The sequence below is a fragment of the Drosophila gunungcola genome, unplaced genomic scaffold (assembly GCF_025200985.1).
Source record: "Drosophila gunungcola strain Sukarami unplaced genomic scaffold, Dgunungcola_SK_2 000001F, whole genome shotgun sequence".
NCBI classification, from domain to species: domain Eukaryota; kingdom Metazoa; phylum Arthropoda; class Insecta; order Diptera; family Drosophilidae; genus Drosophila; species Drosophila gunungcola.
The window spans coordinates 2,772,488-2,788,364 of record NW_026453197.1 but is presented as its reverse complement, the minus strand read 5'-3'; the positions used below and the strand labels follow the sequence as shown (position 1 = coordinate 2,788,364).

The window sequence follows — 15,877 nt, the reverse complement described above, 5'->3', positions numbered from 1 at the left end:
CATTAAGTGCATTAATCGATTGACAAAATGATTTACAAGACTATTACCAATTATGTTTTACTTGCATTTAAATTTCAATCGTTGTGTGTTGCGTGTGTGATTGTCTGTTGCAGTGGGAGATAGTTCATATGCATTATTTACGGATTATGTTTGATATACGTATATTTACCATATATTTTTGCTGGGTACATGTCATAAAGCGTTCTCAGATTATACATATCTGAGTTAAAATGCAAAAGCTACAATTAAAACGCAACCAAAAACGAAACAAGCAACAAACAACTAAAGTCGTGTCTTGCATGTTGTTTAAACGAAGTGCATTTAAAAAGTGAAAGATAAACAAACAATTCCAAATCGGTGTTTTCTTTGTATCTATATCTATACGTATTAATATATATATATATATTGCCATATAAATGTATCTGCATATTGCGCAACACAACTAACAACCTAAACAGCCAAACCTACTAAAACCAAAAGTTATCGATGAAGTAATGGCCTTAATGTGCGAGCCTTCCCATTGTCTCATCCCAATCCTCACGAATAAATTACACAATTTAAGCCAGGACGTCTATGCTGTCGCAAATCAAATGCATTTTAATTTACACGATTAAATATGTATGAAATAGTTTGATTTATGCACTCTGCATTCGAACAGATGGATTTCTAGGGAAGGGGAAGGGGGAATTAAATAAAGGGGGAATTGAAACCGCAGCGCGTTGATTTCCAGTGGCATAAATTATAAATCGATCCCAATGGAGATTTATGATTCCACCAGCCCTGACATTTCATTCAGCGGCTCCCGCTCGCAGTTTGGTCAATTACTCAAATTGCAGCAACTAATAATGGATGCCCTTCAAAAATTCCCTCTGTCGACAGGGATTATAGCCGAAACGGACCGAACACTTGGCAAAGTTTTGCAATTGCCTTCAAGGAACTGGGCGACCACGTTCTGGTGGCTAACCAAAGGTTACTCCTTCTTGTCTTCCTGCTGATTGCCATTAAGATGGTGATGGTGATGGTGATGATGATGATGGCCCGTCATGTCAGCCAGTTGCAGCCGAATGCCGTTGAGCTGAAGGAGCAGGGGATAAAGGTCGAAGGTCCTTTGGCACGACATTAAAATGCACATTGTGGTCCGGGCGTCATCAGCATCAGAGTTGAGAAAAATAAAGTCATTAGCATTTTTCGGCTAACACCAAAGCACCATTGCCCCACTTCCCCCACTCGATGTAAACCTCTCGTCTAATGACTTTGCCAGGTTGCAGCCACCACAAAGCCCCCTAAATGACTGGGGCTTTGCAAATATGTGTCAAAAGGAAATGGCCAGAGGCCACCCCCTCCAACGCTTTCCAAACCCCCCCAAAAAAACGTGCGGAATTTCCGAGGGTGTAAAGCGAACAAGCTTTGATGGCGTTTAATCTGTTGTTCGGGGCGTGGCTCAAGCTAAAAGTCGGGAATCGAAATCTAATGCAGATTGCATGGCAATCTTTGTGGAAATTTCGTTTTTCTAAGTTTATAAAAAAGAAACATTCAGCTGATAATGGGAGAAAATAATGAAGATAACTTCAGAGATTAATTTTCAAAGTTTGCCTCCTTTTAAGTACAAACACAATGCCATTTAAACTTGTTGGCATTTAAAAGAAGTGATTGCTTAAAATTGTTTTTTGATAACGTGTAAATTAAGTTCCGATTTAAGCCTTACAATAAGTAAAGCAGGCTGCAAAAATATTACAACTTTGATTTTTTTTTATATTTAACGCACAAATTTTGAAGCTGATAAAGGAATTTTGAGTTTAAACTTAATATTCCAACTTCAACACACATTAAATGCGTTAAATGTGATAAGGGATAATAATAATAATTTAAGAAACTCAGTGCAAAGATAAAACCTTGTAAATATTAAAGAAATAATCTCTTTTTAATATTAATAAAATTTTAAATCATACTTTTTAGGGTAATTTGTGTTTTGAAAACTTCAAATCGAATTTAAAATTAGATCGTATTGTGCTACAAACACCTATTAAATTATGTACAAAACGAATTCTCCAATTTATTTAAAGCCAAAAGTAAGAGTACAAAATCTATTGGTTATTAAAAGTCTTGGCAGCCAAACTCCAAAAAATTTGATCTAATTCATCCATCGCAGGCGTAGTCAACGACTTTGACTTTTTGGGGCAGAGATTAGAAGTTGAGGTGGTGTCGAATCTATTAGCGGCATCCATTGATGCCTTGAAGCACGCCCTAAATCCATTATAAACACACTTTCGCCCAAATTATGGCCCGCTAGCACCAGCCAGAGTTCGACAAAGTCATTTGGCAGCGTTGAACAAACTGCCTCGTTCACTTATCACCCACTCATTTGTCTTGACTCGCAAACACACACTCTGAGTCACTTTGAGTGCTGCCAAGGCCAACAAACTTCGTCCTTGAGCGGGCTGGTGTTAGTCTACTCCCGCTTGGGCCCATGTGCATAACCCATTTGTGAGGCAAACAGCAGCAGCAGCAAAGTTTGCCGAAAAACATTCATTCATCACGGCAGTGCTACTACAAAGGGGGATCTCGGATCGAGAGCCCGAATTGTGAAGTCTGAAATCTGAAATCTGGATTGTTGTTACTACAGACGACAACGGCAATTGTTGGCTCATTAGAAACTCATTTAAAAACAATTTGGCACGTTAATGCAAAATAAATCTATAAGCTTATGCAGCAGGCAGCCAGCCGCACATCCATGTAAATGTATCTGTATCTGTATCTTCGTCACGATTACGCGAACGCTTAATGCAGATGCGGAGTCTGCTGCAAATGGTGCTTTAAGTTTCGACCGAAATGGGGGCACGAAGTGGTGGCAAACTGTCATTAGTATGCGTCAATGTCAGGGGCTCACATCCACAACCACGTCCACATCCACATCCACATCCACATCCACATCCACATCCACATCCACATCCACATTCACATCCACGAACACATCCCAGTACCATATCCTGCTGTCATAAACATGAAATTTGCACAAACCCGCCGTTTTAATAAGGTGTCAACAGCATACCCACTCCGCCACCGCATATTCAAATGTTGCTGTGTTGTGGCATTTGACGTGAAGAGGAAGTGCCTGCATATTGGCTTAAACGAAAATGCCAACTGAGCAGGGACATGCGCCTCGCGGGGGAGTGAAAGTCGAAGTGGAAGTCGCGGAGCAGAAATCATCCAGGTCACCAGAGCAGGCCCCAGTCCAAGGACATTGCATATCATTAAGGAGCTTTGCGCCCCTTCCCTTCCCGTTTCACTTCCGAAGAATCTTTTTTTAACCGCCCAAGTCGTTACTGCAGCTGCTGCCAAACTCCCCGCATCCTTTTGGCTTTTTCCCATTTTTTTTTGGGGGGGAGATGGGGGGCCTGCGGTTTTTGTTTCTCTTTTTTGTGGCTTGTAACCATTTTCGTTGTTTGCCCTGGCAAGTTATTAATGACAGTCACCTTAGAAAGGCTTTCAAATGCAGATCCGCTGGGCTTGGTGAACTGTTCGTTCATCTGCATTTCAAACGAGTTCGGTCGAAGGCCACCTTAAGCCCATCAGAATTGGATAGTTGGCGGTTGGATGACTGACAATGCGCCAGCATGAAATATCTTTAATTAAAATGTTGTATAAAGATAAATGGGTTTTGATACCTAGCACAAAGTTTTTATTGCAGCCCAGCCAGGCTGAATGGCATAGGGAGGAGCAAAGGAATAGATATACTCGGCACTGTGGAGGCGGGATTGTAAAGTAAATTGGCGCCATGGACAAAGGATGTGAAGGCAGAACGACCAGCAGATTGAAACTGGGATTGAGAGATTGAGATTGAGATTAGGCTTCAAGGCGAGCAGCTCAAAGCTCAAAGCTGCTCTGGGCCAACAAAGTTTTTGATAGCATTTCGTTCGGCTTTCTGTGGTTCTGTGCAAATTGAGTGATGATGGGAGATGAGACAAGTTAATTGCAAAAGCCCAAAAAGAGAGCGATAAATGTTTACTCAGCATTGGAAACCTTGGCCAAATTTAAGGCAGCTACAGCACATTAAAGCCACACTTCATCGCGTGCAGAGCTAGTGGAGATTAAACTAAAACATCAAAAAATCGTATTCATAAACGTCATAAAAACAGATGCTATAAATAAATGAAAAGAAAAAACAAAAACAAAAAGCTCAAAAAGAAAAATGAAACCCTTATAAAACGCATAAAAACAAATTTATAAACCAAAACTTTCTTTTATCATGCTCTGCTCTTTTTAAACTTTTGACTTAAATTAACTTTTTGGCTTTCTTGCGTCTTACTTACTATTACTTTCCATTGTTGGTCTTGCGTTGAACTTGATTTTCTTGTGTTCTTTGGCGTTAACAACAAAACAACCAAAATTCGTTCCAAATGCGTTTGTAGGACGAGAAGAATCAGCTTCTCATAACGAATCTTTGGCTTTCGTTGGTAAGTCTGAAATAAAACTGGCCGTCATAAATCATAAACCTAAACCCCAAGTTAAATACTTACTCATAGCTTAAACCGTATTTTAAATAATGTGTAATCGCTTTAAATCTATATAATCATGAAACGAACATCTCGAACTCTTTCTCGTTCAGTCCGGCAGAAAGTAATTACTATATCCGCTAAGCTAAAATCCTTTTAGCCAGTTGTACTGACTACTGGACTTGGCCTAGAAAGAGTTTGGCCTGATTATAATTTAAACACACACGGTACTAACCCGAAGTTTTCGTTAGCTGTCGAAAGTTTCACCTGAAATACTGTTCCCGCTCCCCAAAGTTCTGTTGTATAAAACGCTTCGTGTAACAACTATTTATCCGACTCCATCTCTTTTACCTTCCATTCTATCTCTCGTTGAGATTGTGTTGGCTTAGTTCGTGTGTGCGTTAAATTATTTAAACACCATCGCTTAAATAAGTACCATTAAATACAAGCTTAAATACTGTAATAAATCGCTTATTTAAATACGAACCCACATACTCACAGACACAGCTAAATAAATACTTTGGTTTCCGCTACTTCCTTTTATTCTCTTTGAATTTGTAACTTTTCTACATAGAGATCTACAATGGCAACTAGATTTTTTTTTACCAGCGAACAACCTTTTTTGACATTTTTATTTAGAACTCGCTGCGAGTTAGTTTCAGTTTCCTTTCTCTAAGAGCAACTAAAATCAAACACATAAACCGAACCAACCAGAAAACATAACTCTCAACAGAACCTAACCCAGCACAAAAAACACACAACAAGTGCATGCCAAAAGATCGCATCTTGTAAAAATATCCCATCTGTGTTCGTCCTGTTCGTCCTGCATGTCCTGCATTTACTTTTTGAGTGAGATTGTTTGCGAGTGATAATGTATGAGAGTTAAAAAAAGAAGATACCTATATATATGGCAGCGGAAATGTTATTTTTTCGTGCTTTTCATTCATATCCGGCATCGGTTCTGCTACGCCCGTCAAGTCCTGTCAATTTGCGAAATTAATTAAATTATTTATTTAACGCGTAGAGTTACTGGCGATTGATCGAATGCACCCCGTAACGGAGGGTCTATAAATTTTAGTAATTTCGCAATTGCAATCAAACACAAAGTGCACATAAAATGCCGCATCTGGACTGCTGGTGCAATCTGCAGTATTTATGATTGATAGCCAGTCCTGTGTCGGTGTTTCCCCCCAAATGGTGTTCGAAGGTTTGTCAATTTGCCACTCGCAACCACAGACAGGCAGCTGGAATTCCAAATGCCAGTCCTTCCAACTGTCGATGGTGCCAGTCAACCGATTGTTGTTCTGCTCGACGGCCCAATTATGCCGTCAAATAGCAATTAAAACCAGTAAATGAACGCAAAAGCCATCATAGACAAAAACGCGACCAGAAAGTGCACAAAAATCAATGACTATCGACTGGTCGATATGGAACGAAATTGATACGGAAAAAAGTATAAATAAATATATTGCATTTTGAATTAATCAAATATTTCATTTAACGAGTAGATTTAGTAATAATGTTGGAAGAAAAATAAATACGATTCTTGGAGGTGATACTGAAAACCCTTATAAAGGTGTCTAACGAGTATGCAATGTACAATTACAAATACATTTTTAGCCCGGAAGTACGTTTATTTTTTTGTATTGCATAGTTTTATACAGCATTATAAATTATTTTAAAACATTTCAGACTTCCGTAGCACTCCCCAGAATGTATTTATTTTTTAAGAGTCTATTGATAAAGTTACATTAAAATGTTAAACATTTCTAAAAATCATTTTTTTTTACACTTCAAACTTTACCAACACTTTCCCATATCCAGATGGAATATACCCCCTAACGTTTAGACACGCAACAGTAAATGGGAGATTCGCGGTAACTATTCCGCAAAATAATAGCCACACTCGCATCAAAATCTGTGTCCTTCCGCCGGCACACAAAGTGGTGAAATGTTTTTAGGAGCAATCTCCTCACCTCCAAATGGAATGGGGATGACAGAGCCGAGGCCTGAGGCATCTGTTTTTACAGCTGCCATAAAAACCGCACACAATAACGGACGATGGCATTGGGGCACAGTTTAAACTGTTTTAAAGCAGACTAGGTCCGACACAGCACAGATGCAGATACTCGGCTCGGCACTCGTATAATTTAATGCAGCACGAGGCCATGGCATGTAATTAAATTTTTGTGATTTAAAAAAGGGATTGTATGTGCAGCTTCCGGGCTGAGCGACGGTCCGCGGGGGTCGGCGAGGACAATTGCTTGCTCTAAAAATGCCACAAATGTGTTGAATTATAAACATAACAGCGCCAACAACAGCAGCAATAGAACGAACATGAGCCCGACAAAGGCGAAACTAAGTAGAGGCAAAACTTTGCCGCTTTTATGACACGAACATGAACCACTTGTAGGAAAGCCACAAAACGCAACGACCAGGGGGAAATTCAGGACGAGGGATAGAATCGCGTTGCAGGCAACCGCAGAGTGACACAAAGCACTGAACAACTGTTTGACTACACGAGGAAAAGCAGTAAGTAATGTTAGTTATCACAGCTTATTTCAGCTTGATCTAAAATTTAAATTATAAATAAAGTAAACACTAGGAATAAGAAATTATGAACCGTTTATACAAACATTTTGGCAGTCAGACATTTTTATTGGTCAGTTGGTCAGCAGGCAAAACGAATTTCTTTTGGATAAATCAATTTTTACATTTTAAACACTTACAAATAATTTCATTAACTATAGATTTAACTTGCATTTAATTTTGAATGAGCAAGTATATACTCTTATGGCAGCTATCAAAGAAACCCTTTTTTACTATTAGTTTAACATCAAAAGTCAGTTTAAAACATATCTTTGAGCCACTTTCCATGTATTATGGGACAGAATACCTTACGGAGGGAATAGCCCATTAACAAAATGCCATACCATTTTCCCAATATTATTTAGCCATTTTTTCTCGCCATGTAAAAACAGAGAGGATCAGAAAAGAGCAAACGAGGAACGTTGATAAAACTTGTCTCTTATGCGGTTCCGCAGACTTGGATGAGGGAATGGGTACGGAGGGTTGACTTAGCCTGAAATTGTTGTCAAGTTGCACATTGTTGTATAATGTAGCTGGCAACTGGGCATCTGTGTGCGTGCCTCCGTGTGTGTGTGTGTGTGTGTGTGTGTGTACGTGAGGATGTGTCCATATGTGTTGGCATCCTTAAGCGCAACAGCTTGCCAATCAGTTGGCCATCTTTTAGTCTTAGCCTAGTGCGTGTTTGTAGTGGTAGTTGGTAGTTGGTAGCTGGTAGCGTGCATGTGTGTATGTGCATGTGCTCAGCAGTTGAGTAGATTTCATTTCGGAGTCCCTACTTTCTTTCCCACTTTCTTTTCGTACTCTTCCCCCCAGAAAACAACCAGAGAAATCTGTTTTCTTTTTCCAAACATCACGTCGCATTTTTGTTTGAATTTATAGTCATTTTATTTAATAGCGATACATGTATTGAAACCACTCAAGACCAGTGCAATCATTATTAAAATTATATACAATATGCCAACGCAGGAGTGGAACGACTACAATCTGCGCTGGAACGAGACGGAATATGGCGGGGTCAAGGACCTGCGAATCACGCCCAACAAGCTGTGGAAACCCGACGTGCTCATGTACAACAGGTAAGTGATCTGGGTCCACTCCGGCCGGACTCGATGCAATTGTAACCGAATAGTAGGGCTATCGCAGCCCCACATCAATCAAAGAAACTAATCTGAGAATCAGTAAAAGTGTTTGCGCATTTCATAACCAGCCACACCCGGCTCATAGAGCAGACTTAAGTCTGGGCATAGGCCCGTATAACTCACAATATGTAGCCCAATTAATCACTGTATTACTTGAACAATGGTAAGTTAGGCTGGCCAAAAGAAAACACAACCATTCAACTCGATTCGTAGGATGGATCCCCCAAAGATGTTTATTGTTATCGTTTCGTTTTGCGTTCAGTTATAGTTATAGTTGAACATAGCGTATACAAATATAATTACGTAGTTGAATTGTGCACTTTAGTTGATTTAAAATAGATTACTAGCTAACCATTAGAGCTCCGGGTGACACCATCTAAAGATGGATCCACCGCGAACCTTAAGGGTCTGTTGAATGGATTTCGAGTTGGAAATTCACTGAGTATAAGCTCCATCCGAAACTGTATCATTCAACGAGCCCATAAAAGTTATTTGTTTGCCCCCCTTAGTTTAGTTTATGATATTCTTGTTACGGTTCGATTTGAGTTGGTTTTTGAATTGAAAACGATAATACCCAGCATATTTAATATGTTTGCATACACTTTACTTATGTATGATTCCATACCCATCCATACTTAATTATATAGCTTATATTATAAACGCATCATAATCCACTCGCTATTGTTTGTGTGTCTATTTGTATTCAGTAATGAAAGAAAAAAAACATATACGAAAATCGAAAATCGAAACAAGCCGCAAGTCAAACAAACAAATATGTTTTTGATTCGGCGGCCAATTCGACTTTTTCTACCCGTACATTATGATATTTGTGTTTCAATGTTACCTACTTATAATTTGCTTTCAATGTTTTCGTTTCGAAAAGTGACTTAACCAAAATAAGGAAAACAAACAAAAAAAAAAAAAGAAAAATTTGTTTACTTCAATAAGAGTAGTTTACACGCAGTGGTTGTCTAGTGGGACTGTACATTGTCAGCTTGCCGTTGATGTGGGCCTCACATTGTAATTGGATTCGTAATGCTAACCGAACGTTGTATAACACATGAAATGCCTGAGTTATCCAGCATTAACTAAACCAAACATCAAGCCCTAAAAGCGAACTAAACCAAAGACGAAGTAACCGCAAAACCAAACCAAACAAGCTAAATAATCGCCCAGACTAAACTAAACTAAACTAAACTCCAACAACTTAAACTTTGTTTAACCAGAATATTGCGCAAGTACTTTGTTCGAAACAGCCCGGGTGAAATTCTTTGAATCGGGGACAGCGGTCTGTGGTCTGCTTCCCAGTCAGTCAAAGGCTCACACTTAGACTTCACCTTAACTCAAGCTCAAGCTCAAGTCAAAGTCCTCTCGCTCCATTTCCGAAAGACAATAACCTCCTCAGAGATTGTTCAACAATATGCTGGTGTAATATTTCTGGTTAGACGTTCAGTACTTGAATTTATTTGGCCGACAACAAACTGTAAAGAAATAATTAAAACCGAAAATGGAAAAATGTTTTTTGTCATTCTCATACGTAGCTTGCAAAAAACAAAACAAGAAACCATCTAGAAAACATCACAGAAAAAAGGCAAAATAGATTTTCAAGTATTGTGCATGAGAAATCAAATCCCTCTTACTAAACAAAAGACTAAATAAAACCGCATAAAAATAATACCAAATGCAAAAAAAAATATTTAACCTAATCCCCACCTCATCCCACAACTAAAAGTCGTGTCTTCCAGCAAGGTGCCAAATGGACATTTACTGGGCACCATATAACACCACGCCCATTCCATATACACACACAAAACACTTCACAGCAAACACAATTTAATTAAATGTTAAAAGTACTTAAATAGAAAATCCATCCCATTTTAAAATAAGCTAAAGCTAAATACATTATACTAAATCGAAAACTTGGCTAGACTAGCTAAGCAAACCCATCAAGTTAATATTAAACCAATGCACCACAGATATTTTTTGTACCACAAATGGATTACCGAATATAGATCGTCTCATCTAAGCATTTAAAACTATCAAAAATCACGAGATATCATGACAAACGTAATCAAAACCAAAGTATTATAAATTAATCCAGAGTTTTAATTGGGAGTCTGATAAATGTTTTTTGAGAAAAGAATTTGTTGTCCGTTTAAGACTGGTTGATCACCACGGGAATTCAATTGTTTACCAACCAAGAGTTTTTTATACCCGTCACTCGTAGAGTAAACGTTAAAGGTAGAAGGAAACGTTTCCGACCATAAAAAGTATATATATTCTTGTATTCTTGATCAGGATCAATAGCTATGTCCGTCTGTCCGTGTTTATTAACGTCGAGTTTTTGGAAACTATTAAAGCAAGTTATTTGGAATTTGGCATGCAGATTTATTTAAGTTTATTTCAAAATAAGCCACGCTCACTTTAAGATTTGTCCGAAGCTTTTCCAATTTCTATAAACTGAACATTTTAATAAGCTAATACAAAATCCCAACCAGAAGCTTTTAATTAAGCTCTGACTGAAAATCTTTCAAGCGATAACTTTTTCAAGACCTAAAAAGGCAGATATCTTGGAAGAGTTATCCGAATATTTTATAATCCTAAATGAAAATACTTTAAAGAACCTGAACAAACTTACTTTCAAATCGCTTTCACTAAATGTTAGTCGACATGTACAACTAGTTAGTCTAAATGAGTGACTGTGTGTGCGCTTATTAAAACAAAATAAGAGTGGAACCACGCTGAACTGGTATTTATGCCCATAGCCATGCATTCATCATACGCCCCGTAAGCCGTTGCGAAAACATTTCAGCCACATGGCCAGCAATAATTGCGAAGGGAGTACGAATCACAAATGTTTTTGGTCTCCTAACGAGTGTTAGATGCCCGCATCGCAGTCATTTACCCATCGAAGTGCCTTGAATAATTGCCATTTCATTTCCCATATCTCATATCGCAATTTCGCCATTTTCATTTGGTTTGCTTTTAAAATGTCCGCTGCAGCGAGAGTGTGTGTGTGCGTCCGAGTGTGTGCGTGTGTGCTTGGCAATCACCAAAGTAATCAATTGTTATCGGTGTGTGCTATATATCGTTCATTTTAGCTATTTGTTCACTGTGTTCCTTAACAATAATAAATAATAATAAGCTCATGTTTCTCGGTTCTTGCTCGGTGTCCAGTTATAATCATCTCTATATACCCAACCCTACTGTTGCTGTTTACTAACCCATAACTATATATCTGTGTTTAACCGTCTAACTATCCACATATATGCCTATATATTTATATCCCAATATATATTTAACCGTCTGTGTGTGTGCGTGTGCATTGATGTGTCAATAGCCGGGCATCGAGGAATCATTTGCCATACCCATTAAGTCTGCGTAAGTTAGCCTAAGTAGCCGTGTAAGCTCCAACCGAAACATTGCATGCCCCCATCCCCGCCAGAAATCTCAGGTTAGTCATAAGACCGCAAACCCAAATTCAAACTCATCTAACGAAGCAGCTGTGGCTGCAACTGCCCTGCTACATTGTCCAAAAGACAAACAACTTCAAAGGAAGCACTCTATTTCTCTAAAATTTATATCTCATCCAGCGTTTTTCTGCCAACGGAATTATCTCACAGATGCACATTGCATAGTAAAAAGCCAAAAAAGTTTCCATGTCCATCAACCAGTTGCCGGCGCCCAGGCAAAAACTTCATTATGATATTACCATTTTTTTCTAACTTTTGTAAGCTGCCTTCGACGAATGCGATTGTACCACCGCCGAATCCTTTCTGCTGGATAGCCGAAAAAAAGAGAGTGAGCCAAACAAATCCGTGTCCGCCCGGGGGAAGCTTAAACATTTTAAGCCATAACTTGAACGTCAGAATTTGTTGCCACATCCCCACGGCCATTGCCAGGTGTCGACTAAAAACAACTTAAATGCCACAAGTCCCAAGGCATAAAAACTGAAACTGAAACCGAAACCAAAACGAGCATAAAAAGCATAAAAGTCGGACCCACACGCATTTAGTACGGCTCAAACTTGGCTCGCAAATGAGGACAAACTGCGGCGGAGACTTCGGGGCCGGATACAAATGCACCTGGCGGAGTGTCAACTCTGCGGATGGCGAACTGCGAACTGCGAACTGTGGGGTGCAGGTGCATTTGCAGAACTAATTGCAATTTATATTTGCCACTGCACTGCAGCTAACGGGCCGGGAGTAAGCTTATTTAACCTAATGGGGGCCCCAGTCACACACGGTTTACGGTTGATTGACGCACGGGGCATGTTCTCCGTAAATGGCATTTACATGTCACCCAAGAGTCGGGCAAGCAAAAAAAAGCCCAATGAATCAAAACACGTACACGCTGCAGGTTTAATTTCCATGGCACGCAGCATCCGGCGTTGATTTCGCAGGAAAAGACCAAAAATCAAGACAAAGGACTAAGGACAAGGGATAAGCGAGAATGGCTGGAAATAAAAATCATATTGATTAGCTGGGCAGTGGCATAGTCAGTGGAAATCACTAAATGGCCCCCTTGGAGAAAGAGAAACCTTTCGGCTGTCAACTTTGTTTGCTAATGAACTTGAACAGAGTTCAGGGTTCGTGTGCCGGCAAAAGAGCCAAGTCAAACAGCGGCAGGCAGTTTGCAAAGGATTCGATTTGGTTTTGGGGCAAAACAACGCCCCCATAGACCTTTACTTCGTTTAATTTATTAATTCTTCTCCCCGCTCGACCCATACTCGAACCTAATTTGTATGCGTCGCCATCGTTGCTAATGTGCGGCCATCATTTAGATCAATAGCAAGACGTTCGCAGACACGGATACTGATACAAATACAGATACAGATACACAAAAAAAAAATTCCAGATGGAGATACATGGCCGCGGAGATTGGCCTTGCCTCATTACGTAGCCTTTTTCGGCGAATCAATCGACTGCGTCTGCTTTTTGTAGCATTTACTTATGCTGATTTCAGCCGCGGATTGCGATTCCTTTCACGGCTGCCTAATTGAGATGCCGGACCTTAAACCAACCGATGCCAGCAATGAAAAGCTTTCACTCTAATTGCAACATTATCTGTGTTTTTCAAAGCATCAGAAGTTGGGAGTAAGCCGCAACTGAAGGCCCGAAACCGACCCAAATGAAACTGACAGCGGTGTCGGCTTAGTGCCGTGCCGTGCCATCCCGTGCCATCCCGTGCCATTCCGTGCCCCAAAAGCGAATCGGGTTGAGACCAACGTCAATATTAATAAGGCCACGCAGAGAAATCAGAAGCGAGGCCGAACCAAAAAATATACAGGCAAATATTTCACTTCTCGAAATTAAAATGATGATGAAGGTTGCTCACGGCCCAAAAGGATTGACGTGCCAATTACGGGCGGAAGCTCGTATGTGTTTTAACACGTTCACCCCAACGAGATTGCTTGGCCATATCAATTAACTGTAATGCCGCACAATACCTATAGTATATATACAAGTAGTATATACAGTATACGATATATTGTTTCCAAACAGACCGCAATCGAATCTCTTAAGCCCGAGTGGGCAGCATCTGCGCTTCGTTTTCGGTTTCGGCTTGACCTGCCGCTAATCAGCGCACAAATTCCTTTTAAATGCCGCAACAGTTGCATGTAAGCCCCGTCACGAGGGGAAACATGCCCCAACGCCCCCGAAATGGCTGTCAGCCCATCATGATTCCAATGTTATTGCCTCTTTGTGGTGGCCGAAAAATGCAAAACAAAATTGTCCACAAAATGTTTACGCAACATTCTCGGCACTCGAGTCGAAATCAGAACCGTAATTGCATTTTATTGCAGCATTCGAGGGCAGCAGCAAAGTCAAGAGGTACTCTCATACATAATGCACGCAAATATGTATTCTCTGATGGGTTTATATATGGCATGCTTTGGCCACATTTTTGGAGTATCTATCTGCTGGGGTTCATTTGCATATGCGCATATTGGTAGTGCCGCAGACTGGATGGTGGATACTGGAAACGGGATACTGGATACAAGGATATGTATGCAAAGATATTTGTATTTGGGCAGCCGCAGATTGCCATGGCCAATGCCATTTCCGAGTGCTTTGTGTCGAGAGCGAGGCAATAGAAATTCCGTTTGGGTCATCAAACGCTGGTTGAGATCCATTTCAGTGACCACAAGGGCCAAGATGAACTCCCCCGAGATACGTTAAGCAGAGCATCCACAAATGAAATTAAATAAGTTTTAAGTAAACCAATAGATACCTATGTAAGTCAGCCCCAAGTAGAGATTGAGTACCACCAGGCTAAGACACACAACCAGAACAACAACCCGAACACAAAATTTCCCTATGATTCCCAGTATAGTTACATTCCCAGAGAAATCCCAGCTCTAGCTCCCTAGAGCACTTTCCAAAACAAAAAACATTTTTAAGTAGTTATGAAAAAAGAAAATGACAAATCAAAGCGCAAGTCACAAATAAACAGAAAAATAATCGATCAATGGAAAAACAAACTATAACAGACAAAGAAACCAAGAATTGATAACCCATGAATCGAAGAGATTTGTAACTTGATAAGCGAATAACAACCAATCGATCGAGACAATAATCCATTAAAACAAATTGTACAATAATCTAGCGCGGATGAGGGATTCGATGGCACGTATCACACCAACATTGTGGTCAAACATAACGGCAGTTGTCTGTACGTGCCCCCTGGTATCTTCAAGAGCACATGCAAGATAGACATCACGTGGTTCCCATTTGATGACCAACATTGCGAAATGAAATTCGGTAGTTGGACTTACGATGGAAATCAGGTAAAGTGGCAATCGACAAAACACACAGCAAGAACAAAACGTAACCAGTAACCAGTAAAACAGCAACTAGTTCCAATAGTACAGTGAACGCTGGCTACACTAGGCTACTCACCTCACTCACACTAACACCCGAACTCCAACACATTCCAACTCGAGCACGATCACGCTTCTGCCAATCACGAGACTCACGCACGAGGAAACGCGCGGCAAGTTAAGATCGCCGAGAGTTGACTGTAGCCATACGAAAAGTATAGAGAGTATAGGATAATTGATAGGGTTAGGACGGATTTGTAATTTCGTTTATATGCTTTTCCAAACTTCTATCTCTCTCTCTCTCTCTCTGTCAATCTCTATCTCTATCCACCCGAATGTATCTTCTAGTTTATGATTTGTTCGTTCGTAAACCTCATGTCGAACAATTCTTTGCGTTTTTGCGAATTACAAAACCAAAAGATCGCAGTGTTGTTAACAACACTGAACTGTAAGAGGTCCAGTGTGTCGGCTAAAATATTCAAGCCAGATGAGATCTGGAAAATTGGATATTTTATGCCAACACACACCGTGTGAGCTTAACTCAAATGGCAACCGCTTCCAACACTGACTTTTGACAGTGTTGGACAGTTGGGTTAGCCCTTCGTATAAAGTCTCCCAAAATGGAATCATGTGTGGAAATTATAGAATCTTTCACCGCAGAGAACTTCTGAAGTTTCAACTATTTTGCATGGTAGCAGGCAAAAAACCACGCCCAAAATAAAACAGCAACAGGCGAATATTTTTGGACGACGTAAAGACTCTTAATGAAAGTCAACAAAAAATATAACATACAGTATTTACACTCAAAGTGAAGGATGTTTTGAAGACATCTT

At 40.0% G+C, this 15,877-nt stretch overlaps 1 protein-coding gene across 12 annotated transcripts in view; it reads left to right on the top strand.

Moving 5' to 3' along the window:
* Positions 1-15,877, top strand: part of LOC128261881 (neuronal acetylcholine receptor subunit alpha-7) — a 104,970-nt gene that overhangs the window by 73,586 nt on the left and 15,507 nt on the right. For 6 of the 12 annotated variants that reach the window (XM_052995813.1, XM_052995806.1, XM_052995804.1 and 3 more), the window contains 2 exons: positions 8,049-8,158; positions 14,831-15,011. In XM_052995813.1, the coding sequence (XP_052851773.1) occupies positions 8,049-8,158; positions 14,831-15,011 (291 nt within the window). The other 6 variants (XM_052995801.1, XM_052995807.1, XM_052995802.1 and 3 more) reach the window with 3 other exon arrangements.